The sequence below is a fragment of the Anomaloglossus baeobatrachus genome, chromosome 2 (genome assembly GCF_048569485.1).
Source record: "Anomaloglossus baeobatrachus isolate aAnoBae1 chromosome 2, aAnoBae1.hap1, whole genome shotgun sequence".
Lineage (NCBI taxonomy): Eukaryota > Metazoa > Chordata > Amphibia > Anura > Aromobatidae > Anomaloglossus > Anomaloglossus baeobatrachus.
Window position 1 is genome coordinate 742,266,072 of NC_134354.1, and position 27,703 is coordinate 742,293,774.

General features: G+C 46.4%; 1 protein-coding gene across 1 annotated transcript in view; it reads right to left on the bottom strand.

Annotated features, from left to right (window-relative positions):
* ARHGAP20 (Rho GTPase activating protein 20) overlaps positions 1 to 27,703 on the bottom strand; it is a 196,845-nt gene that overhangs the window by 13,202 nt on the left and 155,940 nt on the right. The window contains exons 9-11 of the mRNA XM_075337427.1: positions 26,809 to 26,988; positions 15,610 to 15,788; positions 1,873 to 2,034 (exon numbers count right to left, since the gene is read on the bottom strand). Of these exons, the coding sequence (XP_075193542.1) occupies positions 1,873 to 2,034; positions 15,610 to 15,788; positions 26,809 to 26,988 (521 nt within the window). The remainder of the gene's footprint in view (positions 1 to 1,872; positions 2,035 to 15,609; positions 15,789 to 26,808; positions 26,989 to 27,703) is intronic.

Below are 27,703 nucleotides of genomic sequence, written 5' to 3' on the forward strand. Positions count from 1 at the left end.
GGTCACGCATATGGCGCTCATTTAACTTTGATGCTTAAAGTGGCCACCGTCAGCTGCAATGCACATCTGGACTCTGGACAGCATACTGTATCTTGCTGCACATTGTGCAATATGGTAGGTGACACGTTTGCACAAGCATCTGTGATACGTCGTCGTAGATCCTGCAATGTTGGTGGAGGGGTCGCATATACCTGATGTTTGATGTGACCTCACAGAAAGAAGTCCAATGGGGTCAGGTCAGGTGAGCGTGGAGGCCACTCCACGCAGCCACCATACCCAATGACTTGTAGGAAGGTCTCCATGAGGTATCGCTTCACATCCGCAGCCTTGTGAGTTTTACACGTTATAATCATAGCATTTCTGTATACAACTTTGTAATTCACTTTTTTTGTCTATTTTGTTCCGTTTTCGAAATAAAATGCTAACTCCATTGTTTTACACCAGGTGGCGCTATAGGTGGTTTCATTGTGTAATGCATAGCTACTTTACTATACCTAGATACCACTTCTATGCCTATAGCTGCCGCCGTTCTCACGTTAATGGTGTTGGACAGGATATGGGTGGACACACTGTAGATAATAGAATGATAGATACCTATCTATTTCTATAGCTATGTATGTAATATCTACCAATCTATTATCTAATATCCCTTTACATATCTATTTATCTGGATAGATATCTCTGATTGTGTCCTATGTTCTTGTCACAGGGGACCAGGGCTCCTAAACTGTCCCTCAGGCTAGAGGGGCCCTAGCTGACCCTGAACCCAGAGATAAGTCCGATGGTGATGATGCCTGGGCTACCTTACTACCCGTGCTCCTAACCAGCCCTGATCTAGTACCCACTTCCTCCCTACTCCATGGGAGGGGGGGCTGGGACAGGAGCATGTAAACACCAAGAGTGATAGACAAACAGGTGAAACCAAAACTCTATCATACAGCAGGTTCACACAGGGTAATCAGACAACAAGTGATAAGGAGGAAAACTAAAGCAGGGAGGAAATAACCAGCACTCCTATATTCCCAGATTAGCTGCACCTTAGATCAGCATAGGAAAAAGAGGGTGAGCCGTCGCTGAGTGGGGGCGCCATTTCGCAATTTTAGGGTGCCAATCTCCGAGGTATGGTAGGGAGAGGAATAGGGCAATTCCGCCAATTCTTGCCTCTGAAACTATAGCACTTTACCTTTTTTGTATTTTGTGTTTTTTTTTTAATATCTGATTTTAAATGGAATAAAAAAAACAAACAATTTTTAGGGGTTTATTCTTATAGTTTTTTCAGGAAATAACCAGTCAACAAAAGGAATTCTACTGCACACCAAGCAGCATGCAGTAAATCACCAGTTACTTGAACACAATAGCACATAGACCAGTGTAACAGAAGGCTATAGTCGGCAAAGGAAGACAAATTCCTCCATCTTAAAAAGACAGGGAGTACCTGTGATAGGTCTCCCGCAACATGTGATCAGAAAGGTAGCCAGCATGCTAGCAGAAATTTAGTCCTGCTAGACTGATCACGAATGAGCACACAGCTGGTCAAAGCCCGAGCCTGTCTGTGCAACTCAGAAGCACCAGAGAAAGTATAGTGAAGAGTGTCATAGTCTGTGGTCTGAACAGTGTCTGATGCCGCCAATTACACTCAGCAAGTCTAGAGCAAAACATGTGGCAGTTGTGTTGTGAATAACGTATGGCTATAAGAGATTTACAAATCATTGCATTCTTGTTTTCTTCACATTTTACACAACATCCCAATTTGTTGGGAATCAGGCTGTAAGTATCTGATATCTATATATCTCACATCTATCTTTCTGCATTTAATTTTTTACCCTATTATTAAATAGGGTAAAAATAGTAGATTATTAAAGTCCCACATACCTTAAACACAGATGCAGTGACAAAAATAGATTCACATGCGAAATCAACATCCAGCCCAGAGTTGAGCCTTTCTTTCATCTCTTTGCAGGATTTTGCATTGGCAGAACGTCTGAAGATGCCTCTTGTGAATGGTCCATCTTGGCAAAGGACGGATAACATATCCTGAAGGTAATAAAACATGATTTACACACAGAATGCAAACAAGAAAATGTAATGTGATTGTCACAAGCTAAAACATTCTCAGAAAGCAGTTTCCCTAAAATACAAATGTCGTTGGTGTCTCTTTTGTCTTGTTCTCTTTAGTGATGATATTATAATTACAATTATTCACAAAGCATTGGTGTAACTACAGCCATACTTTAGCTGCTTCTAAAGGATCAATAATCTGAGACTCAAGAAGATCAAGCCACAGAAACAATGCTTGCATAGGAAAGTCTGCCACAAGCAATGATCTAGAGCACAGAAATAGAGCATAGAGCACAGATATACAGCACAGAGATAGAGCAGAGAAGAAAGATATACAGCTAGAGAATAGGGCTACTGTAGAGCACAGAGATAAAGCAGAGAGCTACAACACATAGAACAGAAAGCATTGTGCTTTCATTGTGCAGTGTCACAGCACAGAGCTAGAGCTCAGAGATAGAGCATAGAGCACAGAAATATTGCAGAGGACAGAGCTAGATATAAAGCTAGGACACAGATATGGCAGAGAGCACAGAGCTAGAGATAAAGCTAGAGCACAGAGAGAGCACAGAGCTAGAGATAAAACTAGAGCACAGAGAGAGCAGAGAGCACAGAGCTAGAGATAAAGCTAGAGCACAGAGAGAGCACAGAGCTAGAGATAAAACTAGAGCACAGAGAGAGCAGAGAGCTAGAGATAAAACTAGAGCACAGAGAGAGCAGAGAGTACAGAGCTAGAGATAAAGCTAGAGCACAGAGAGAGCACAGAGCTAGAGATAAAACTAGAGCACAGAGAGAGCAGAGAGTACAGAGCTAGAGATAAAGCTAGAGCACAGAGAGAGCACAGAGCTAGAGATAAAGCAAGAGCACAGAGAGACCACAGAGCTAGAGATAAAACTAGAGCACAGAGAGCAGAGAGTACAGAGCTAGAGATAAAGCTAGAGCACAGAGAGAGCACAGAGCTAGAGATAAAACTAGAGCACACAGAGAGCAGAGAGTACAGAGCTAGAGATAAAGCTAGAGCACAGAGAGAGCAGAGGGCACAGAGATAGAAATAAAGCTAGAGCACAGAGAGAGCAGAGGGCACAGAGATAGAGATAAAGCTAGAGCACAGAGAGAGCAGAGGGCACAGAGCTAGAGATAAAGCAAGAGCACAGAGAGAGCAGAGGGCACAGAGCTAGAGATAAAGCTAGAGCACAGAGAGAGCAGAGGGCACAGAGATAGAGATAAAGCTAGAGCACAGAGAGAGCAGAGGGCACAGAGCTAGAGATAAAGCAAGAGCACAGAGAGAGCAGAGGGCACAGAGCTAGAGATAAAGCTAGAGCACAGAGAGAGCAGAGGGCACAGAGATAGAGATAAAGCTAGAGCACAGAGAGAGCAGAGGGCACAGAGCTAGAGATAAAGCAAGAGCACAGAGAAAGCAGAAGGCACAGAGACAGATAATGAAGCACAGAGTTAGAGATAGAGAATAGAGCTAGAGCTCAGTGATAGAGCACAGTGCTAGAGCACAGAGATGTAGTAGAGAGCACAGAGCTAGAGATAAAGCTAGAACACAGTGATATAGCAGAGAGCACAGAGATAGTGTATTGATAAATCACAGAGCTATACCACAGAGATAGAGCAGAGAGCAGAGACTAGAGCACAGAGATAAAGCAGAGAGCTAGATCACAGAGATAGGACAGAAAGCACAGAGGCAGAACATAGAGATAGAACAGAGGGCACAGATATATGAGCAGAGAGAACAGAGAGAGATAGAGCATGAAGCACAAAGCTCGAGAGAGAGAGTAGGGAGCACTGAGCTGCAGCTCAGAGATAGAGTATAGAGCACAGTGCTAGAGCACATTAATATTGCAGAGAGGACAGAGCTAGATATAAAGCCAGGCCACAGATATGGCAGAGAGCACAGAGCTAGAGATACAGTTAGAGCACAGAGAGAGCAGAGAGCACAAAGCTAGAGCTAAAGCTAGAGCACAGAGAGAGCAAAAGGCACATAGATAGAGCTAGAGTAGAGACAGGGCATAAATCAAGTACAAAGCTAGAGCATTGACCTTGACTGCCCTACTGCAGAGGCTTTCTTCATATTGTCAGCAGAATCCCCCACCCCAAACCCCCCTTTTTCCCAACCGCTAATAAAAACACAACACCCTTCTTTGGATAAATTGGCCAAATCGGCCCGGTTTATTAACAAACATTATAACAGATAATAAATAACCATTTTGCCAATGCAAGGGCGGTTCTTGGAGCCCCAAAAACCTGGCGGACACCAAATATTGTTACCAGACCATCCGGCATATTTTGCCCCCAGCCGCGCCTACAAGCTCGGGGGCACCACCTTTGCCGGAAAACAGTGTCCCTAACCGACTCTCAGGGGACCCCACCCCTGGAGAGCCCCCCCAAGTCCGCCAGGCAATTACCATACCAGAATAAACAAAGGGGGGTGGTCCCCCATCTATCCGATGTACCACCCCCCACCCCGAATTTCCACCGACTCCAAGAACCCCCCTCGCCACCGCTCGCCGAAATGACTCGAACCCCAATATAAAATTAAATGAACCTCGACTCCACCGTCTTCTCCGACAAAGATTAAACATATATGTATAGGGCGGGAGGGCGGGACCTTCTCTAATGGTACCTCGCGCCGAAGTAGTGCCCCCCCCCCTTTCTCCCTGGACATATATACAGCCCCCACCCTGTCCCCTCCCCTGGCCCTATAGATCCACCCCCCCTAAACTCTTGACCCCGCAAAAGCCCGCTCTTTCTACAGAAAAACATTAACCCCTTGCTGCCCTGCAAAGGTGAGTCATGGGTCACTACGCCCATGGCTCTGCCCTGGCTCCGTTCAGCCTTGACTGCCCTACTGCAGAGGCTTTCTTCATATTGTCAGCAGAATCCCCCACCCCAAACCCCCCTTTTTCCCAACCGCTAATAAAAACACAACACCCTTCTTTGGATAAATTGGCCAAATCGGCCCGGTTTATTAACAAACATTATAACAGATAATAAATAACCATTTTGCCAATGCAAGGGCGGTTCTTGGAGCCCCAAAAACCTGGCGGACACCAAATATTGTTACCAGACCATCCGGCATATTTTGCCCCCAGCCGCGCCTACAAGCTCGGGGGCACCACCTTTGCCGGAAAACAGTGTCCCTAACCGACTCTCAGGGGACCCCACCCCTGGAGAGCCCCCCCAAGTCCGCCAGGCAATTACCATACCAGAATAAACAAAGGGGGGTGGTCCCCCATCTATCCGATGTACCACCCCCCACCCCGAATTTCCACCGACTCCAAGAACCCCCCTCGCCACCGCCACCACGAGCATTACCTGACACCTCATAATGCGAGTCACCCCACCAAAATGAGTGCCCGCTCCACACCTTCCTGAATGCCCAAGGCCCACAAATCAATACCCACGGCAGTCAGGTGCACACCATCTGATCGCCAAAAATTCCCCTCCCCCGACTCCAAGTCCCTGTGCCGAACCACAACTCCTCCATTCCTGGCCACAAAATTCCCAACCACCCTGTTGACCTTTATTCTGGTCTTGTCGATCCCCTCCAGGGACCGAGCCCCCCGCCAAACCTTTCTGGGAACAATGTCCGACCAAACCACCCTCAGCTTACGACAAACTGACCAAAGGCGGAGCAGGTCATACCGTATATCCCGAATCAACTCCCGACAGGGGCGGGCCCCTAAATCGTTTCCCCCAATGTGCAACACCAGCACATCCGGGGTGCGATCCAATCGAGCGAACCGGTGAAAATCAACCAACACCTGCCGCCAGCGCATGCCCCTCACCCCGATCCAACGTACGATTACCTCGTCTCTGGACCAACCCAACTGCCGACCATTGCGCCGCACATCAGCTCTCAGTGCCCCCCAATAAACAAATGAATGGCCGAAAATCCAGACCAGGGGCGCACCACCTATAAAAGAAAACAAAACCAGAAAAGAGGGGGGGGGGAGGATACAACAACCACAAGTCAGACACACTCCAGGAACTGCCATTAACTTGAGAACAACATTACAAATTTTTTTTTTTTTTTTTTTTTTTTTTTTTTTATAAATACACCACTACACCAGACTAGCCACGACTTTTACAACAAATGGGGGCGGACGTACAGCCTGAACCTCCTCGACTCCCACCTGCCTATCCTCTTCACTGTCTCCGCTGGAAGCCCCCACCTATCTGCCTCCGTCGCCGCCCCAATGCGAAAAGAGTGGGCTGAAAACTTGTCCGCCTCCAACCCCAACCTCTCCAGGCATTTCCGAAAGACTGCCACAAACTGGTACCTGGACAAAAACGATCCGTCCTGATGCTTCAACAACGGGCCCGTACGGCCAGGCCCCAATTCTAAGTACTGTTTAAAACAAGAGACAGGGCACATCAAGGCCCCCGCCAATGCCCATAAAGTGACCCTTCTTCCCCGACCAAGTTGATCCGTCTTAGACCGCCGGATCCAAAATTCCACAGAGTCTCCCAAATCAACTGTGTCTTCTCCCAAAACACCCCCCCACGGGATGACGCTGGGGACACCAATTCGCCTATCCTCGTAGCTCCGAAGAAAGCCCAGGAAAACGCCAACCGAAACAAAACCAATTCAAAATAGGAAACACACACTCGCTCCAGCTGCGCACCCAGCTCTTCCAGCAGCTGGAATGACACCGGCCTCCGACTGTCCAGTCTATGAAGCCCCTTCCTCAAGCCCCTCACAGCTTGTCGAACCAAAAAATTCTTTGTTATGTCAACCATCCCCCGCAATTTACAACCAAACGCAACCCCTGCCATAAACCGATTAACCCTGGAAAAAGACCACTTACCGGAAGCCATCCGGCACATCCAACAAAGCAAAGCGCCTACAGAATCCTCGGCAGACTCCCCCGCCCCAAATTCCTGCCTCCAATTTGTCCATTCCATCCAAGCTGCTTCATACGCAGCCCACGTGCCAGGGGCCAATGATGCTCTGATCAACGAACTCGCCTCTCGAACACCAATTCCAAGAGCTCCGCCGGCCAGATGCTGCCAGCGGACTCCGCTTCCGGTGCCAGGCTCCAAAAACGATCCCACTGCAAGCGAGAAAGGGAATCAGCAATGGCGTTCTCAACCCCCGGTACATGCACTGCCACAACCCACGCATTAAGACAAAGGCACCGCAACACAAAGTACCGCAACAAGCGGACCACCGGAGGAGACGCGCCCGACAGGTTATTAATTGCCATGACTACTGACATATTGTCACAGTGAAAACGAATTTTTCTGTTGCTGAAATGCTCTCCCCAAACGGACACCGCCACCACAATTGGAAAAAATTCCAACAAAGTCAAATTCCGTGTAAACCCTGCTTCATGCCAAGCCGCGGGCCACTCTCCCACGCACCATCTGCCGCCGAAGTAAGCTCCAAAGCCCTTACCCCCCGCGGCATCGGTGAAGAGCTCACAATCAAAATCATCTAAGACTTCCGCAATCATTAGCGACCGGCCATTGTACTTCTCTAAAAAACTGCCCCATACCGCCAAATCCTCCCTAAGGTCCCGAGTCAACCTTATGTAATGCCTTGGGGAGCGCACTCCAGCGGTCGCCGACGCCAACCTTCTTGAGAAAACGCGGCCCATGGGCATGATGCGGCAAGCAAAATTAAGCTTACCCAACAAAGACTGGAGGTCCCTCAACTGGATTTTTCTAAGACGCGCAGCCGATCCCACCTCTGCCCGCAAGGCTGAGATCTTTTCTTCAGGCAGCCTGCACTCCATCAACACAGTATCAATAGTGATACCCAAAAAATTCAGACAAGTACACGGGCCTTCCGTCTTATCCTGAGCCAAGGGGACCCCGAACCGGCCAGACAACCACTCCATAGTCCCCAACAACGTCTGACACACTGCCGACCCAGCGGGGCCGATAAACAAAAAATCGTCAAGATAATGGATCGCCGACGAGAGCTGCGCCACATCACACACTGCCCATTCTAAAAAGGAACTAAACGCTTCAAAATAAGCGCAAGAAATGGAACACCCCATTGGTAAGCAACGATCAACAAAATAGGAACCGTCCCAAAAACAACCCAACAGTCGCATACTCTCAGGATGCACCGGCAGCAAGCGGAATGCCGACTCGATGTCCGTCTTCGCTAACAATGCTCCCCGACCACATTTCCGAACCCAGCTGACGGCTGCGTCAAACGAGGTATAAACCACCGCACAGAGGTCTGGGTCAATACCATCATTCACCGACAAACCCTTGGGGAACGACAAATGCTGAATGAGCCGAAATTTGTTCGGCTCCTTCTTTGGGACGACCCCTAACGGAGATACTACCAAATTGGGGATGGGGGGGGATGCAAACGGACCCGCCATCCGCCCACAAGCAACCTCCCCAAAAAGCTTTTTAGCCACAACCTCTGGGTGTCGCCGCGCCGACAACAAATTCTTTAACTGAAACGGAACAACATGAGGAGGGGGGGGGATCCTGAAACCAACACGAAAACCATCCTCCAACAATACCGCCTTATCCCGCTTGGGGTATCTATCTAGATAAGGGGCCATCTCGTGAAGCCTCACCGGGCTCACCCCCTTTTCCCAAATCTCCCCCTGCCTTGGGCCTACCCTTCTTAAAGCAACGAGCTGCTCCATGGGAGGACCCTCCACAACCTGAGCACTGATGCTTAAACTTGCAGGAGGTTCCAAACTTGCACTGGCTGTCGTTAAACTGCCAGCACACACCTGCCTTTGCTCCAACACCCCCTGCCTGGGTCCCCGCACCCCCAGCAGTAGTGTGGCCGGCCGACCCGGCCCCCCCGTGAAAGGGCTGACCATAACGAGCCGGAGCCATGACTTTTAACCATAAACCAATATCCTTCTGATCCCAACGGATACTGGGTCGCACGGCTTTCCGCTGCCTAAATTGTTCATCGTACCGCAACCATGTCTGCCCACCATAAATCCTATGAGCTTCCGCTATAGCATCCATGTAGCAGAATAGCCCAGAACAATTATCCGGCGCCTTTTCGCCAATGACGCTAGCTAGGATCGCAAAAGCCTGCAACCAGTTAACAAACGTTTGAGGGATCAGCCGCCACCTCCGCTTTTCTTCCTCCTCCTTCTTGCTATCATCCTTCTTTTTCTTATCCAAATTAAACTTCTCCAAAGGAAGGAGGGAAAAAATTTCCACGTATTCATCCTTCCAAATCTTTTCCTTCACTTCCTTCTTTAAATGCGCCCCCAGGGGGCCCTCAAAACAAACGTACACCTCCCCTCTGGCCCTATCATCCAAAATAATCCTATCTCCCTCCTTATCCTTCTCCTTTTGCCCGGGATCCGCCACACTATCCCCAGCAACCACCTCGCTTCCCGTCGGTACCACAACCACGGCCGATGCTGCCGCCCCAGAATCCGGCACCCACGCTGGGACAGGAGACCCGGACGCCCCCTGACTCGTCCTATCCAACTGCGCCAACAAATCACGCACACCCTTCAAAACATTGGTCAGACTACCGACATCAAACCCCGCCGCGCTCGGCCCCGCGACCCCCAGACCCCCTATGACGCCCTGCGCCTGGCCCCTGCTCACTCCCGGGGAAACTAAACTAGGTGAGGACGCACACAACATAGAGGAGTACTCACCAAGCTGCGTCGGTACATGAGACCCACCAGCCGAAAATCCTGACTCCAGACGACGCTCTCCTCCAGAATGGACCAGCACGGAAACGTCTTCGGCAGCTCGACCAGGGGGGACCTGGGAACCCGCCGCGCTCGACCTTGGTCGGATGACCCGGGAGCGAACCGGATAATGAGATGCAGGATGACTCCCCTCAGATGCCGACCGTGAAGGCGACCTCCTCCTGGATCGCGACCTCGACCGGGATGGCGCAGGCCCCTGCCGTGCGGGCGAATTTCTCCCCGTCGCTGACCTCCCTGATGGCGATCCGCTCCTCCGCGTCGAAGGGGAGCGGAACCTGGACCGCGACCTCCTCTCTGGCGATGATCTCCGCAGCTGCGATGCCCCACTCCTGGCAGGATCCTCGAACCCAGCGCGCGCTGTCATCCTGGAAGCTGCATCCATCCTGGGTTCGGCCGGTGATGTTCCTTGCAGAGTCGTATTCCACACTCCCGGCCCCGGAGGCCCCGCAGAAACTCCATCTCCATGCTGTCTAGCAGTCCCCCCGACAGGAGCATCGCCAGGGAGGACCGCCGCCATTTTGGTGTAGCTCAAAGCAGTAGAGGCAGCTGAGCCGGTCACATGACCCCTGGAGGGACCGCCCACCGCCGCAGGTCCTGAACGCCGAGCAGGATTCCTCCCTCGCCTGCTCCTGCCAGCTGCTGCAGGTGGATTCTTGTGGTGAGGAGGGTCCCCGGAGGGGCTCCTACGGCGCCGCTGAGGACCAGGAGCAGCATCAGGCGAGAACCTCTCCGGTGCCCTCGTCCTGCGCCCACTCCGGAGCGGTGGGGGGTCAGCTTCAGACACCGCATCCGGACCTCCCAGGATCTCCCTCAACGCTGTCCTGATCGCTGCTCCATCTGCGCCGCCGGCAGCAGCCCGAAGCTGCTCCAGGAGTCCTGCAGCCGATGCCATCAGATCAGGGGGAGACAAGGTGAGGTGACACGGGGACCTTCTCTAATGGTACCTCGCGCCGAAGTAGTGCCCCCCCCCCTTTCTCCCTGGACATATATACAGCCCCCACCCTGTCCCCTCCCCTGGCCCTATAGATCCACCCCCCCTAAACTCTTGACCCCGCAAAAGCCCGCTCTTTCTACAGAAAAACATTAACCCCTTGCTGCCCTGCAAAGGTGAGTCATGGGTCACTACACCCATGGCTCTGCCCTGGCTCCGTTCAGCCTAGCACAGAGATTGAGCTAGAGCAGAGAGCTAAAGCACAGCAATAGAGATAGAGCAGTTGCCAGGCTATCCTGTATGAATGAGACTGTCTGTCAGCTCAATTCATTGGCTAAGCCAGACTCCTCCTGTTTCATGGCTGATTCATTGGTATGCTAAACTCCTCTTTCTTGACTGATACGGACAATCTTTTAAAATAGCCTGGGCCACTAGTGAGGGTAACACGATTACTTCTATTAACTCCTAAACCACACTATAAGAATGTAGTATAGGAGCTGAAATTTCAGAAACTGAGCCCAATGGGGAGTAAGAGACATGTTGACCATCCTTACCATGAACATCAACAGGTTTTGCCCATGAATCTTGTGCCTTTTAATGACTTCTGTCTACCTCTACTATGTGGCTTCCTCACATATGTGATGCAAGATGCTACTATCAGTATTCGACTGATGCTCCACTAGTTATGCCGCTGCCCATTTCTGACTTTTGTGGGGCCTCCTGGAGACCATATTTGTTTTTTTCCAGAATAGACATAACTTTGAACCCACTGTATATCATTCCTAACCTCTTAGCTGAAGGGTTTGGCTAAAATAACTTTTTTTTTTTTTCGGGGGACATTCTGGTTTAATGATGGTCTTTACATCTGCTCCAAAGCTGGATCTGGATCTGTGTTTCATACAGTTAGTGATGTTGGACCTCCATAATCCTGTACGTGCTCGGCAGTCAGATATATAGAGTGCTGTAGTTTAGTGCTATATTTTAAGCTCTGCTTACATTGTCACGTACGGGCGGTGCAGTCATACATCATATGACATTAACATTCACAACACGCAATGTATAATCTAAAAATTTTCTGTCTACTCTGTGCCAGTTCCTTAAACCTTAGGCCAATGCTTAATAGCTACATTTTTCCAGACACGTACAACCCTGTAGAAAATGTGTAAATGAAGATTAATTTTTTATTTTACAGGCACTTTGTTTAACTCACACGTACAATACCACCGGATTTGCTGTCGTTGTGTAAAATTATTATTTATCTTGAGTAATCTGCATGAAAGAAACCATGTTTCATGTAGACTGTGACCCTACCCTAGTCTAATGTAGACTACTTTGACGTAGCACATACCGGTCTTAATGGAGCGCTTGCTGGAGTACAGTCTCATGATTCATTAAGTGGCTCGTGCTGCTTAACAAATTGGGCGCGTCTGTTACACAGCGTGCGCCATCTCTGAAAATGTACGCAAGCACCCATAAGTCTTGTGACTTTAGTGACGTAACCTATGATGAATTTCACTGGTGGACGTAGCCATGGCCTATCCCACCCATGTTGCACCCATATTGGCGTAAGTGGCTGGGACTGACATGTAAATCTTTGAGTTGCACAAAAATATTGCAACTTATTAGGGCGTTTCTGCCTCTCGCATACCTCCTCAGTGCCGCCCCACCCACCATGGTCTTTGCGCTGCATCTCCCTATGTCAGGGCTCTGTGCTGAGTTGCCTATTGCAGCACTGCTCTGCACTGCTGCTTCTGCATGTGGCTTTCATTTGGCTTTAGGGGGAAGTGATCGGTCTCTGCAGAAATTTAACTCTGCTGTGTCCTGCAGAGATTAGGTTTCCTAACACATCCTGAGTGAGCAGGGTCTATTTTACGCACCTCCTCCCACCACTCCTTGCCCGATGTGTTTCCTAGCGTGTTACCACCTAATTTATGCTTTCTGTCATTTTCTGTCTTCCGCTGTTGACCCGGATTACTTTCCCGCCCTTCCTGAGCTCAAGTTTGTGCCCTGACACTGTGCTGCCTGCCTTTGCCCTGGACCGTCTGATCGCCTCTGTCTCGCCCACCTGTACCTCATACCCGCACCTCTGACCCTCCAGTCAGCTGCTGCAGTCCCGGGGACCACCCTGGAGAGGTATCTGGTGTCTACTTGCGGCCCAGCCCATCCTTACCATCAGAGGCTCTAGTGAAGACCCAGTAGACAGGTAAGCGCAAAAAAAAAATTATGAAAAAATTAACCAAATTTAAAGAGCATTTTTATTTGGCGCAAAAATGAATCTGCATGTGCCATTTTTGAAGAATTTGGTGCTAAAAATATCAAAAAGTGCCAGAAGTCAAAAAAGAAAAGTGACTTGAAAAAAAGCCACATATCATGAATCGAGCCTTATGCCTCTACTGCAGTAGTCTTGTAAGAACAGAATAAACAATGTTTCATGTAGTTTATTGCTCCAATTAGTTAAGTTTGGCATTTTATACACAAGTCTTAGGGGTACTTTACACGCTGCGACATCGCTAGCATTTGCTGGTGATGTTGAGCGCGATAGCACCCGCCCCCGTTGTACGGCCGATATGTGGTGATCGCTGCCGTCGCGAACATTATCGCTACGGCAGCGTCACACACACATACCGGCTCTGCAACGTCACTGTGACCGGCGAACCGCCTCCTTTCTAAGGGGGCGGTTCGTTCAGCGTCACAGCGACGTCACAGCAGCGTCACTGAACCGCCGCCCAATAGAAAAGGAGGGGAGATGATTAGCGGCCGGAACCTGCTGCCCACCTCTTTCCTTCCTCCTTTTCCGGTGGAGGCAGGTAAGGAGATGGTTGTCGTTCCAGCGGCGTCACACACAGCGATGTGTGCTGCCGCAGGAATGACAAGCCTGCAGCAGCACCGATATTATGGAAATGAATGATGTGTCAACGAGCAACGATTTTGCACGTTTTTGCGCTCGTTGATCGTCGCTCATTTGTGTCACACGCTGTGATGTCGCTACCAGCGCTGGATGTGCGTCACTAACAACGTGACCCCGATATATCGGCAGCGATGTGGCATCGTGTAAAGCACCCCTTACTGAAGGGAGTAGTGGAGTAAGTTGCATCAATTTCATTAAGAAGCCTGCCCTTCTTAAGATTTGACACGTCTTACAAGTGCTGTGCGCCTCCATCAAAAATGATACTCAAGCTTGGGGAGGTGTACATTTATGGCATGTTGTGACACTTTGATGGAGTAAATCATGATGAATTTGTTTGACGGGCTTTGACACACCCGGCCCACCCCAGATCTGCCCACTTTGGCGGAGCTGGACAGGACTTCTGTATAAAGGCACTGACATTTTTGTGCATCTTTGGCACACCTTCAAAGGCGTTTTGGCAAAAACTCCTTGTTGAATCTGGGCCTATGACTCTTCCGCAGGACTCCTGGAGGCCCATAGGCATTTGCCAATCCACTGGTTCCCTACTTGTGGCCAGTAATCTACTTAATACACTAGGAAAACGATACCATGGGATAAAGTGTGCTTGGTTCACATTGTATGTAAGGTTCAATTTACATTTTTTCTTTGATTTGGCATCTCAGATATATCATGTTATTAATTATGCTGGATTTTCTGGTATAGAGACATCATGATAAGACCCGCCACCAACTTCTATTAGGGCACTTATAAGTCGTGGATTTCCTACTGCCATAAATATCTGTTTTCACAATACTAGATTTTTTTTTTGCAGAGGAATTTCCTCGATGGCGGTCTCTGCTCCTGATTTCATGAATTCCCAAATTCCCATATTATATTGCACCTCTGGCAGCAGTTCATCTCTCCGGGAAAGAAAAGGATTAAGTGTCGCAAATCATCATGTCCCATCATTCTCTATCCCACCACCATCTGTTGGGGGGCAGTTGGGGGGTCCCCATAAACTTTAGTTTCTTGACCAGTTCAGCTGAAATTGGTGCATTCGCCGGACTTTTATCTGAAATCTGAGGGGCCTAATAACCAAACCTCAAAAAAGTAGACGAAATGTTCTACACCATAAACTGTATTATTATTAGCCTTTTAAATGATATCGAGATATAACCCCTCAAAGTAAGATCCGGGGTGTTGCAGAGGTAGCAGCAGCACCTAGCGTCCCCTGCCACCCAAGGAACTTGGTTGCTGGGATCCCGGGGTCCAAGAACCTCAGTTAACCCTTGTGTAAGGGTATGTACACACGATCAGGACCCGCTGCATCCTGGACGCAGTGGGTGACCTGCAGGGCCGCGAGTCTCCTCCGCTGGAGACGGCAGCTGCCCGTGCCCATGATCCTAGCTCGGGGGAGTTGGGGTCTCTCTCCTCTGCTCTCCCTGCGAAGGACACTTGCAACAGCAAATTATTGACATGTTGCGGCTCGGAAAACCGCACCGCAGGTCAGTGTTTGCTGCGGAAAAACAAGCACAGTGGCCATGAGATTTTTAGAAATCCCATCTACTGTGCTTGTACTGTACAATGAAACATGCTGCATCCGAAACTCTGTGAAAGCTGATCGTGGGCACGCAGCCTAAAACTCCAGTCCGCCTTTCAATAATAAAAAATAATAGTTCTAATAATAATAATCTTAATAGGCGTAAACCTCATTAAATAATAAGATTAAAGCTCATTAATTACAGAAAACATTTTTTAATGGTTGGAGCAATATTATTCTGTTGCCTAGTTCCATACAAACTAGGCAAAGACAGAAAAGATAACCTTTTGTCTACTTTTAGCCACCACTAGGTGGAGCTTATCTAAAAAAACAACTGTATAAATCTGTATGTAAAGCACTGCCCCAAGTGACAGCTGCCAGTAGTTGTTTTTCTTTTTTAAAAGGTGAACTACACAAAGGCCACCATTGTGATTTATAGCTGTGTATAGTGAAGCAATATGGTAAAATATTTAGACATCTGATGTGCTTCCAAGTTAGAAAAGTTTTTGGAAATTATGCTCACCATAACAGACTTGGGCAGGTTGTCATTCTCACATATGGTTGGCAAGGAAAGTCCAAAAAGCTTTCCAGGAGTTGAAGAGGTTGGAGAAAGAGGGATATTATCCAGCTGAGAGTTCGAACCGCGCCAAAAGGTCCAGTTAATGATAGAGCGTTTCCTTTTAAATGGCTTCTGGCTCGGATCTGGAGGAAAAAGTGAAAAGATTAAGTAGAGGAGCTATACTGTGGCCATTCTTTTTGCTTTGTTCCTGGACAATGATTGCATTTGTATATAACGATACAGTTTATCCCTTTTGTTTGTTGTGTTCTGAAATCCTCCGCACCAGTAATGATGACATGACGCGTTTCAGAGATGGTACACCGATACTGATCACAACATCATGGGGGAGGTCGGCATCATAACACATTCTGTTCTAAAAGTCTGCTAGATGACCTGACTAAAGAGATAGAAAATAACACACTGGGACCAGAGGATATAATATAAATAGCTCAGGCGTTTCACATACTGAATTACAATAGCAACGTATTCCATATTTATTTCCTTGTAATAAATGGAGAGGACAAGAGGAATGGCAGCTCATTAATAAGAAAACGTCCTCTGTTATGCTAGAAACAGATAATACTGATGTGTTTTAGGCAAGAACAAAGTCATGTCAATGCCCTTTGACACATTGCTTCTCTTTTCGCTTTTTGGTTTAGTATGCTCTTTGTGATTTTCATTTAGAATTACTATAGGTATCGAAAATGGCAACTTACACAGTTCTGCAGTTATCTGGGCACATTAATGTGTTTTACAGCTCTACCTCTTTCCAAATGTCGCAGGAGGGTAAATAGAGGTCACAGATGGAGGTTTTACAAAGAGGTGATACACACATGGTCAAAATTGTTGGTATCCCTCGTTTAATGAAAGAAAAACCCACAATGGTCACAGTAATAACTTGAATCTGACAAAAGTAATAATAAATAAAAGATTTATGAGAATGAACAAATGAAACGTCAGACATTGTTTTTCAGCTTCCACAAAATTAAAAAAAAAATAAAATAAAAAACTCATGAAACAAGTCTGGACAGAAATTATGGCACCCCTGAAAATAATGTGACAAAAGGGACATGCTAAATCAAGGTATCTCAACTAATTAACATCACAGATGTCTATAGTCATGTAATCAGTCAGTGGGCCTGTATATAGGGCTACGGATACTCACTGTGCTGTTTGGTGACATGGTGTGTACCACACTCAACATGGAACAGAGGAAGCAAAGGAAAGAGTTGTCTCAGGAGATTAGAAAGGAAATTATAGACAAGCATGTTAAAGGTAAAGGTTATAAGACCAAGCAGCTTGATGTTCCTCTGATTACAGTTGCACATATTATTCAGAAATTTAAAATCCATGGGACTGTAGCCAACCTCCTGATGATAAATCAATGAGACGGATAATACAAATGGTAACAAAAGAGCCTAGAAAAACTTCTAATGAGATTAAAGGTGAACTTCAAGCTTAAGGAACATCAGTGTCAGATCGCACCATCCGTTATTGTTTGAGCCAAAATGGACTTCATGGTAGACGACCAAGGAGGACACCATTGTTGAAAAAAGTCATAAAAAAGCCAGACTTGAATTTGCCAAACTACATGTTGACAAGCCACAAAGCTTCTGGGAGAATGTCCTATGGACAGATCAGACAAAAATTGAACTTTTTGGCAAGGCATATCAGCTCTATGTTCACAGGCGAAGAAATAAAGCATATCAAGAAAAAAAAAACACTGTCCCTGCTGTCAAACATGGAGGAGGCTCTGTTATGTTCTGGGGCTGCTTTGCTGCATCTGTGACGCCCTGGACTAGCCAGGTAGTCACATACATACCAACATACACCCCCCCACCCTAGACAGTTACAACAGTCAGACAAAAACCCTTGTTGCCTCCCTCCAGGGTCTGATGTCCACACCAGGTGGGGCGAAGCCAGGCGGTTGGCCCCACCCACCGAGGAGTTCACAGGCCTGGAGGCGGGAAAAGGAGTCATATAGTTTTGGAGGTGAAAGTGAGAGGAGTGAAACGTGTGCGTGTGCCTGGGTAGGAGCCCAGGCACTGACAGCAAGGTTGGCAGACGGTGGTGGCCGTCTGCAGGAGTTGGTGGAACTCTGCAAAGCCGTAAGGACCGGGGCTGGGCAGTGGCCCACTGGTACCGAACCGGGGAGCGCAGTGAAGCTAAGCACACACAGGCAGTTCCATCGGACCCCGACCAGGCTTGGAGCCGCCGTCAATAGTCAAATCCGAGTGTGACAGGAACCCCAGGGGTTTCCCAACAACCAAGTCCCGACAGAAGGCAACCGCTCAACCCGTGAGGATATACAGCCACCGCCACAGGCTAGAGATCCAAGGGCCAGCGCCTGCGGGCAAAACGGGCTCCCATGGCACCTATACGCCGGGCAGCGGACTACCGGTGGGCAACCACAGGAGTCAGAACATTCTAAAAGGTGCAGGGAAAGACAGCCACCATCAGCCGTCCGGGGAGAGCACAACAACAACACTGCAGCCGGCTGCGGGACCCGTCCATCCGGCCGTTTGGTTTACCAGAGACTCTGTTATTGATTGTCTGAGTGAGTACACCAGTGCCGTCCGGCACCGCGCTGCACTGTCCCTGCAACCCTGCACCCCAGCCATCCAGCCTCCCCGTTACACCACCGGGCCCCGGGATCACCAACCCCCTACCCACGGAGGGGACAACATCCTAGCTGCTCCCTACCATCTCTCCCGGGATCCCCGTTACCAGCAGCGGTGGTGCCATCATCACCACGTCCCGTGGGTGGTGTCACGAACAATCTCCCTAACCAAACCATCCCTTTTCACTCACGGGTGAGGAGCGCTGCTCGAGTCCCCGGGTCCGGCCCACCGCTCGAGCCACCGAGCAGCAGCAGAAGCCCCGGACCCGAGCGTGGCGAGCGCGTCTCCTCCGCCCGCGACACATCTGGCACAGGGTGTCTTGAATCTGTGCAGGGTATAATGCAATCTCAAGACTATCAAGGGATTCTAGAGAGAAATGTGCTGCCCAGTGTCATTAAGCTTGGTCTCAGTCGCAGGTCATGGGTCTTGCGACAGGATAATGACCCACAACACACAGCTATAAACACCCAAAAATGGCTAAGAGGAAAACATTGGATTATTCTGAAGTCGCTTCTATAAGCCCTGACCTAAATCATATTGAGCATCTTTGGAAAGAGGTGAAACATGCCATCTGGAAAAGGCAACCTTCAAACAGGAGACAACTGGAGCAGTTTGCTCTTGAGGAGCGGCCAAAATACCTGTCGAGAGGAGCAAAAGTCTCATTGACCGTTACAGGAATCATTTAATTGTAGCGATTGCCTCAAAATGTTGTGCAGCAAAATATTAAGTTAAGGAAGGAACCATCATTTCTGTTTCCAATCATTTCCGATTTCACAAGTTTTATTTTTTTTAAATTCTATGGAAGCAGAAAAGCAGCAATGTCTGACTTTCATTTGTTCATTTTCATAGATTTTTATTTATTATTACTTTTGTCAGATTCAAGTTATTTCTTTGAGTATTGTGAGTTTTTTTTCATTGAATGAGGGGTACCAACAATTTTGAGCACGTGTGTACATGAAAAAATGAATAAAGTGGTATTCTTAAGTTTGAAAATCATCCCCTTTCCAAAGGGTATGGAAATAGCATCCTGATTGTGAGGATGTGACCTCTGGGACTCCCGCCATTCCCAAGAACCAGGGTGTGAATAGAGTGGTGGTCGATCATACCACCTGCAGCTTTCACAACAGGGGAGAGAGGCTATACCACTAGTATAGGACAACTCATAGGAAGGGTGAAGGAATGCCCTTTATAGCGTCGGACTGGCTACCGGAGGAATCTTGCGATTGCGGTTCAGTTCATGTCAGCTGCAGACATGCCAGGGTGCTCTCACCTGAACTCCGGAGATCAGCCCGGCCTGTCTGCAGCTGTCATGAACTGAACCACAATCGCCGGGGAATCAATCACTCGGTGCTCGCGGTACAGTCTAGGCTGCACTCTGGAGCTCAGGTGAGAGCTCCGGAGTGCAATGCAGGTACCAGAATCCAGGCCTGGCATTACTGGATATTCCTCCGGTAGCCAGTCCGACGCTGGCCCTATAGATAGGGAAAGGGGGAAGTGATGACCCCTGACGACAACCTACAGCTGGTCCCTGGGGTCCTTCACCACCCTAGATAGGTTTCACACTTTTGAGTCGAGCCTGATACCTGACCCTAGGCATCCCTAGTGCTGGACCCTATATAGGGAACGGTGTGGGATGATCTCTTCATCAACTCCACTAAATGCTAAAGGAAGAGACAAGGGAACAATACAGGGGAAACATGACTGCAATCACCAGAGCCCCTGGTAGATAGCAAAAGACAAACACTTATCTGAGCAACAGCAACCACAGAAGTCTCAGAAGCACCAGAAGATGACTTCTACAGACCTCAGCCAGGAACAAACTATAACCCACACCCTAACTACCCCAGGGTGAGGTAAATAAAGGAAGTCAGAGGATACCAACTGCTATGAAGGACTGACAGTTTCCTAGGATCCTAGAGTCTAATGGCTTCAGAAACATAACTGTCAGATAGCAACACGTGCCGCCAATCTCTGTGATCTTCTAGCACTCGCTGCTACTGGATTGTCAGCTGGCCATGATACCTCGGTGACAGGCCATGACACAATCATGACAGCACCTTTATTCATTCTTATGGGAGTGCTGCAGGCCAGCTGAGTGCGGCGTCTAGCTATCTTTGGGACTCCCATTATGAATGGAGTGGCAATATGCGTGATAGACCACTGCACCATTCACATAGAACTCTTCTTCTCAGGATTGGTGGGGGTCTCCGCATTCAGACTCCCAGCGATTGAGAAGTGTATAAAAGAGGGTATAACATCGAAATGTTAGAATATTGCTTTTATTAAGAATTACATATGTATTATTCACAAGATAGTTGATAAATGTATATTCAAAAGGGGGGTGACTATAATCTTGAAAATGGGGATTTAACAGAACCCTGTGTGAATAGGGTGAATCATTCAATTTTATGGTACAGACAGCCTTAACCTGAGTGAATAGAGAGGTGGTCAAGCATGCCCACTATTGATACTCTTACAACGGGATCCCTATTCTCAGGACCAGTGAGGGTCTAAGGAGTTGGACCCCCAGGAATCATATCACCTATTTTATTATTCTATTCTACTCAACCATATGTGAGATCATGATCATTCAAAAATTGCTGACACCTAACACTTGGGACAAGGGATAGGAGGCCTTGGTGACTGCCTAGACCATGATGTGGGGGGGGGGGACTTTAGAAACCCCTGTAATGAGAACATGTCTCCCCTGGTACAATTAATAGTTAACAATCACTAATGGAGACATGCTTTAATGTCATTTGATGAACAGACAAGTTTGCAGTTCAGTATTCTGGTCCAGCTAGGTAACCTTATGGAAGTGGTAAAGGAGAATATATTGATTGTCAATCTGCATCCTCAAAACCAGGTATAATTAAATATGGAAAAACGGCGCCACAACTTTCCGTAGGTTGTATCTGGTACTGCACTTCACCTCCATTGAACTCATTGTCCTGAGATGCAGTACCACACACAACCTGAACTGGCACTTTAATTTTCAAGCAAATAACCCTAAACAACGTAATGTCTACATCTTATTGTCAGTAATATGTCTAGTTTTCTGAAATGGGCAATAAAACAAGAGATGCTGAAATATCCTGCAAGAGCCCTTAGCCAACAAATGTGTAAAATAATCATCACTGTTCTGAACCCAGGAAAACAGCCCCACCAAAGAAATGCTGGCCCTGAACGGCCCAGTATATTGTTACAGCCAGGCCTTACGCAGGGAGGAAAATACTACCGGATTTCTTTAACCCTTCTCACAGCCAAATGGCTTTAAAGCAACTTTATTTTTGCTAACAGGATGGTCTCAGGTTGCACATTCCCATTTACAATGACAGCGCTGGAGCCATATGTAACTGATAAAGAATTCAGGTTCTGGGTGTGACAGCTCCGATATGACTTATAACAATCGCTGCCTGTTTCTTCTTACTTTTATTATTCTATATATTTCAGTCTCGGATCTGCACGCTTTCCCCTGGGACTGGGTGGAAAGACTTAGCTGAAGACTTTAACTTATAAAAATATTTCTCTACATAACCCTCCAGTAACCCCCAGACTTCTCCACAAAGGAGCGTGAAAGACAAAATCAACTGAACATATACCTGTACGAAGATGACTGTGTATATATATATATTTATATATATATATATATATAAAAATATATGTGTATATATATATATATATATATATATAAAAATATATATATATATATATATATATATATATATATATATATATATATATATATATATATATATATATATATATGTATGTGTGTGTATATATATATATATATATATATATATATATATATATATATACTACAGAATTGTCAATCCAGTGGGGGAACAAATCAGGTATATGCCGCACTTATACTCCATTCAATATTGATTAAATTATTCCTTTATTGTTTGTATAGGTCTACGCGTTCCAGAGACATCCGTCTCCTTCATCAGGACTAACAAAGGAACAGGCTACAGAATTAAAATTCCCTCCATTCTTGAATACAGAGAGGATTTCTAATAAGAGGTAAGCTGCAAAGTGCCTTGTTTTACATCAGCAGTTTACAAGTTTTTTTTACCTCAGTACTAGTAAGGCCATGTGCCCACATGGAGTATTCGGCGAGCTTTTTACCTCAGTATTAGTAAGGCCATGTGCACATATTGAGTATTCGGTGAGTTTTTACCTCAGTATTTATAAGGCCATGTACACATATTGAGTATTCGGTGAGGTGTTTATTCACCTCAGTATTAGTAAGGCCATGTGCCCACATTGACTTTTCGGTGAGTTTTTTACCTCAGTATTAGTAAGACCATGTGCACACATTGAGTATTCGGTGAGTTGTATTATTATTATTATTATTATTATTATTATTATTTATAGAGCACCATTGATTCCATGGTGCTGTACATGAGGGGGTTACATACAGAGTACATCTACAAGTTACAATAGACAGACTAGTACAGAGGGAAGAGGGCCCTGCCCTTGCAGGCTTACATTCTACAGTATTTGTAAGATGAGTATTTCATGAGTTTTTTACCTCGGTATTTGTATCCAAATCCAGGAATGGAACACTCAGGGGAAAAGTATAATCGAAACACGGGCACCACTGCTGTATTTATCACCTACTTCTGATTTTAGTTTACAAATACTGAGGTAAAAAAAACCTCATCAAATACTCAACATGTGCACGTGGCCTTACAAATACTGTACTGAGGGAAAAAAATTCACCAAATATCCTCAAAATGTCAATGTGGCCTTATAGACAAAACAAACAATCACTGATCTCGGGGAGACCAGCCAGAGAAAACACTGCCGGCAGCCAGCAAAGGCGCTCAACACAGTGAAATCCTAGGTACTGGCTATTTTCTGTGTTGAGACTTCTAACAGAGGCTCCACAGAGCTTTTTTTGAATGTGGCCTTATAGGAATTCTTCCTAAACCAAAACAAAAAAAATGCCGTCGTGTGTGCAGGAGCCTGTGCTGTGTACAAACTGCAGTCAGCTGTGCGTCCACATCTGTCAGGAGATTCCCTCCCTGGTGTACAGTGCTCTGCAGCGTGTGGGTGGAATAGTTAGAGCCGGATTCGGCAGTGTCCTGGAGCAGCGGCTAAGCAGCTTTCATGAGCCTGCTAATAATAACTCAGTCTGCAGAGATTGACCTGTAAATCCTATTGTCACTCACAGGTCATTCCTACAGATATAACCTGGACACAAAACCTTTCTAGATGCCCTTGTCACCCAGAAATACACTGAACAAAAATATAAATGCAACACTTCTGTTTTTGCTCCCATTTTTCATGAGCTGAACTCAAAGATCTAATACTTTCTCTATGTGCACAAAAGGCCTTTTTCTCTCAAGCATTGTTAACAAATGAAAATATTATAGTAACCATTTTACCTTTCCCTGCACCTGCACATTACAGTACGTTGCTCTATTAGGGCAGAGAGAAGTGCGCATGTGCAGGAATGCAATGGCGGACTTTGAGTGGATGACGTAGGATGCGTCATCCTCACGGAGCAGGCAAGGAGGATGGTGATCACAAAAAGATAGGAGGCGTCGGTCGGAGACCAGAGACACCCATCGGACCGGACTGCTCCGCAGGTGAGTATTATAAAAGGTCTTTTTACATTATACAGAGCAACCTGGGCTCTTATATATAGTATTCTGGAATGCTGTATATAAAAGAGCTCACTGGTGGTGGCCACAGCTTATAGGGGACAAGTCTGGTGACTGGTCACCTTTAATTCCACCTGAAATTTTGAGATAGCGCCCGGGCAGCAGCTACTAACGCAATATCCATGATATACGCAAGGAACTTCAGATGCATGGTAAATGGGCGGATGAAATTATCTTTCCGGGGGGTAAACTCCATGCAGAACTTGTCCTATGGCAGCATTTTATAGATGATCTTTTCATTTTTATGTGGGGTTAGGGCTAATGATTCACTAGCATTTCTTTTAATGGAAATTAATAAAACTACATTTTATTTACAGTTTACACTCACTATGAGCTCAAGGAAGATTCATTTTCTTTTTTTTTTAATTGTGTAGCCTACTGAACCATACTAAGGGACCATTTTAAACACTTAGGAAGCCTTTGCAGGTGTTTTGTGGTAATTTTTCAGATTTTCTGAGATAATGACTTTTGGATTTTCATCGGCTGTAAGTCATAATCATCAATATTAAGAGAAATAAACACATGAAATAGATCCCTCTGTGTGTAATGATTCGATATAATATATGCATTTCCATTTTTGGATTAAATTACTGAAATAAATTAACTTTTTGATGATATGCTAATTTATTGAGATGCACCTGTATGTACTAAAACTTATTTTTAACCCCACAGACAGGAATAGTTTTATCACTATACACCGTTGTTATTTACCCAATAAAGCTCAGTTCACCAGGCAGCGGAGGAATTGTAGTAGGATAGAGGATTTTGACAAAGAGGCTGATAACCTTATATCAAAGATAATTATTAAAGGATATTATAAAGAGAGTCTGGACTGTCACATCTGGCTTTAGATCTTAAGCAACCATTAAGGTAATTATGGGTTATTATAACTTGTCACTTTTATTTCTTTTATATATATTTTGTTTTCTCAAGCATGGAAAGTAATGAAACTTTGCAAATCGCTTTATTTGGGGATTTATCTTCGTTACTGTGAAAAATATTTTAATTTTAGCAACTTCCACTCTCTTGTGTTTCCTCAGTCTATTCATCTGCGTTTAGCTGCACTGATATCAGAACACACTCGTTTGGAGTACAGATGATGGCAGTGATAGGATCAGCTCAGCACCTGTGTGTCACTAATTCTTGGGATAAGGCTGGAATCACACGTACGTATGAAAAAACGGTCCCATTCTCATCCAGGAGAGTAGAACGATTTTTTTCATCACTTGTCGTCCGTGTGCTGTCAGTGTGCAATCCGTTTTTTTTTTTCTCAGCAGCTATTAGTCATTTACAGGAGCATTTACAGTGCTCTGTGCTACATGATAGAAATGTATCCATAAAAACGGACGTCACTAGGATGTTCCGTGTGACGTCCATTTTTTTCTCGCACCCATTGACTTGTATTGGCGAGACTCGCATGATTTCAGCAACAAATCGCAGCATGTTGCGACTTTTTTCTCATCCAGAATCTGGATGAGAAAAAAAGCTGACCAACTGCTCTGCCTCACTGACTAACATTGGTCCGAGTGCACTGCGGGATTTTCTCGCATTGCACTCCCCCGATTCATACGCTCGTGTGAGTGTAGTCTGAGGCTGGAGTCACACTTGCATATGACTCACACGAGTGCAATGTCAGAAAATCTTGCATTGCACTTGGCCCCATTTAAGACAATGCTGCAGCTCAGATCTGCGAGTTTTTCCTCAGCCCTAAATGGACTGAGGAAAAAAATAGCAGCCGTGTCACTCACACCCATACAAGTCTATGGGTGCGAGAGAAACGACGGACTGCACTCAGATGTCATTCAAGTGCAGTGCGATATACGCACAGCCTGACAATGGAGGAGATGGGGAGGTTAACCCCTCTCTCTCCTCCGCAGCGCCCGCCCTAATCTTCACAGTCGCAGGACACTCGGCTAACGTTCGCAGCAGAACCTGAGCAGAGGGTCCCTAACATATCGCATCTGTTGCTCTTGCATCACAAGTGATATGCAAGTGTGACCCCAGCCTTAGCAGAACACTCAGAGGAGGAGGTGGCAGGAGTTGACCCTTTCACTGCCATCATCTGTACTCCAAATGAGGACATTCTGATATCAATGCACCTGAAGGAAGGAAAATAGACTGGGGAAAAGCAGGGAGGGATCTAGAAGCCATTTACATACAATTTTTTACACAGTGGCTCAGTGGTTAAGACTATTGCTTTGCCGCGCTGGCGTCCTGGGTTCAAATTGCAACAAAGGACAAAATCTGCAAGGAGTTTGTATGTTCTCCCCGTGTTTGCGTGGGTTTCCTGTGGGTTCTCCGGTTTCCTCCCACACTCCAAAGACATACTGGTAGGAAATGTAGATAGTGAACCCCAATGGGGACGGTGATGATGTCTGTAAAGCGATGCGGAATATAATGGTGCTATATAATAAATAAATCATAAATTAAACAAATCTCCCAATAAAGTGGATTGGTAAGTTTCAGAACTTTCATGCTGGAAAAAAAAATTATTAAAAGTAAAAAAAAAAGTTTAGTTACTTGCAGTCCTATGTAAAATGTGAGCATGATTTCACCATAAACTATAGCAAATGATGCGCTCACCGTCAGCACAACACACAAGTATTCCCACATTGCCCTTAATTGCGTTTGATGTTTTTAAATATTTTTTTATTTTTTTTTAAACTTGTGTTGTAATAATTGAAAGCTGCCCAGGAGGACGGTTTTCCTGAAAATGTTACCTTGCTCAATATATGTAAACATGCTCCAAATTCTAGGAAAATACCTCAGGCCAGTGGAATGTGCGCTGCTACCCTCTCATTATGTCAGCTCAGTAATAACAGACTTGTGAGGCTGAATGAGGCCTCTGTGCCGGCTCGACTCACCGGCCAGCTGCTGACATACGGCCAGGCGGCTGGGCTTCAGGATGAACTGACACTGCATCTCCCTGGGCAGCTGCTCCATCACGAAAGGCCCCTCCAGGTTGATGGAGTCTTTTGTCCCCTGTACTTGAGGCAAAGCGTCACGAATATGGCTCATTTTAATCCCGAATGGATACTCGTGTCCTAAAAGAAAAAGAAATAGTGAAAACTGCAGGTTATATTTTAATAAAGGAACATATGTATAAATGACTAAAATCCACCATGGATTGGTGCTAATTTAACTTTTTCAAAGAAACGTCTAATTTGGGTTTCTCTGCCAATAATATTGCTGTTCTGGGCAAGAAATAAGTTCCAGACGTTCCTAATTCTTGAATGCTGATGCACTAGGTCAAATTAACCCCAACCCCAGATTAAGCCCGGGTTTAGTTTGGCCCAGGCCAGACTATAACCCGGGGATTATCTGTCCTAAGCCAAACTATACACCGGGGTATAAAATAGCCTAGGCCAAACAATACCCCTCCAGGCCAAAAAATACCTATACTCTGAGGAATATACCTCTATACCCAAGGTTGTAAACTGGTATAGTGCTTTCATTTAACTGACAGTAGATGGCACTGTCGAAGGTGAGGTCACTCAGTTCAGTGAGGTCACCTGAGGTCAGGTTACCTGCAATCACAGATGGAGTACCGTGGAAACCTCCAGCTGTGGCCACAAATAACCTGAGTGATATCACCACTCACCCTAGTGGCTCATTCTTTGCCTAAAGCTCACAGCAGACAATCATGTTCTGTGCCCGTGTGCTGTCACTTCATATGTAGCCGAGCTGGAATTGTTGTGGGACCAGATGTGATTACGTCGGACCTGGGTGTTTTGGGGGTTAATATAGGGGTGAAAGAGG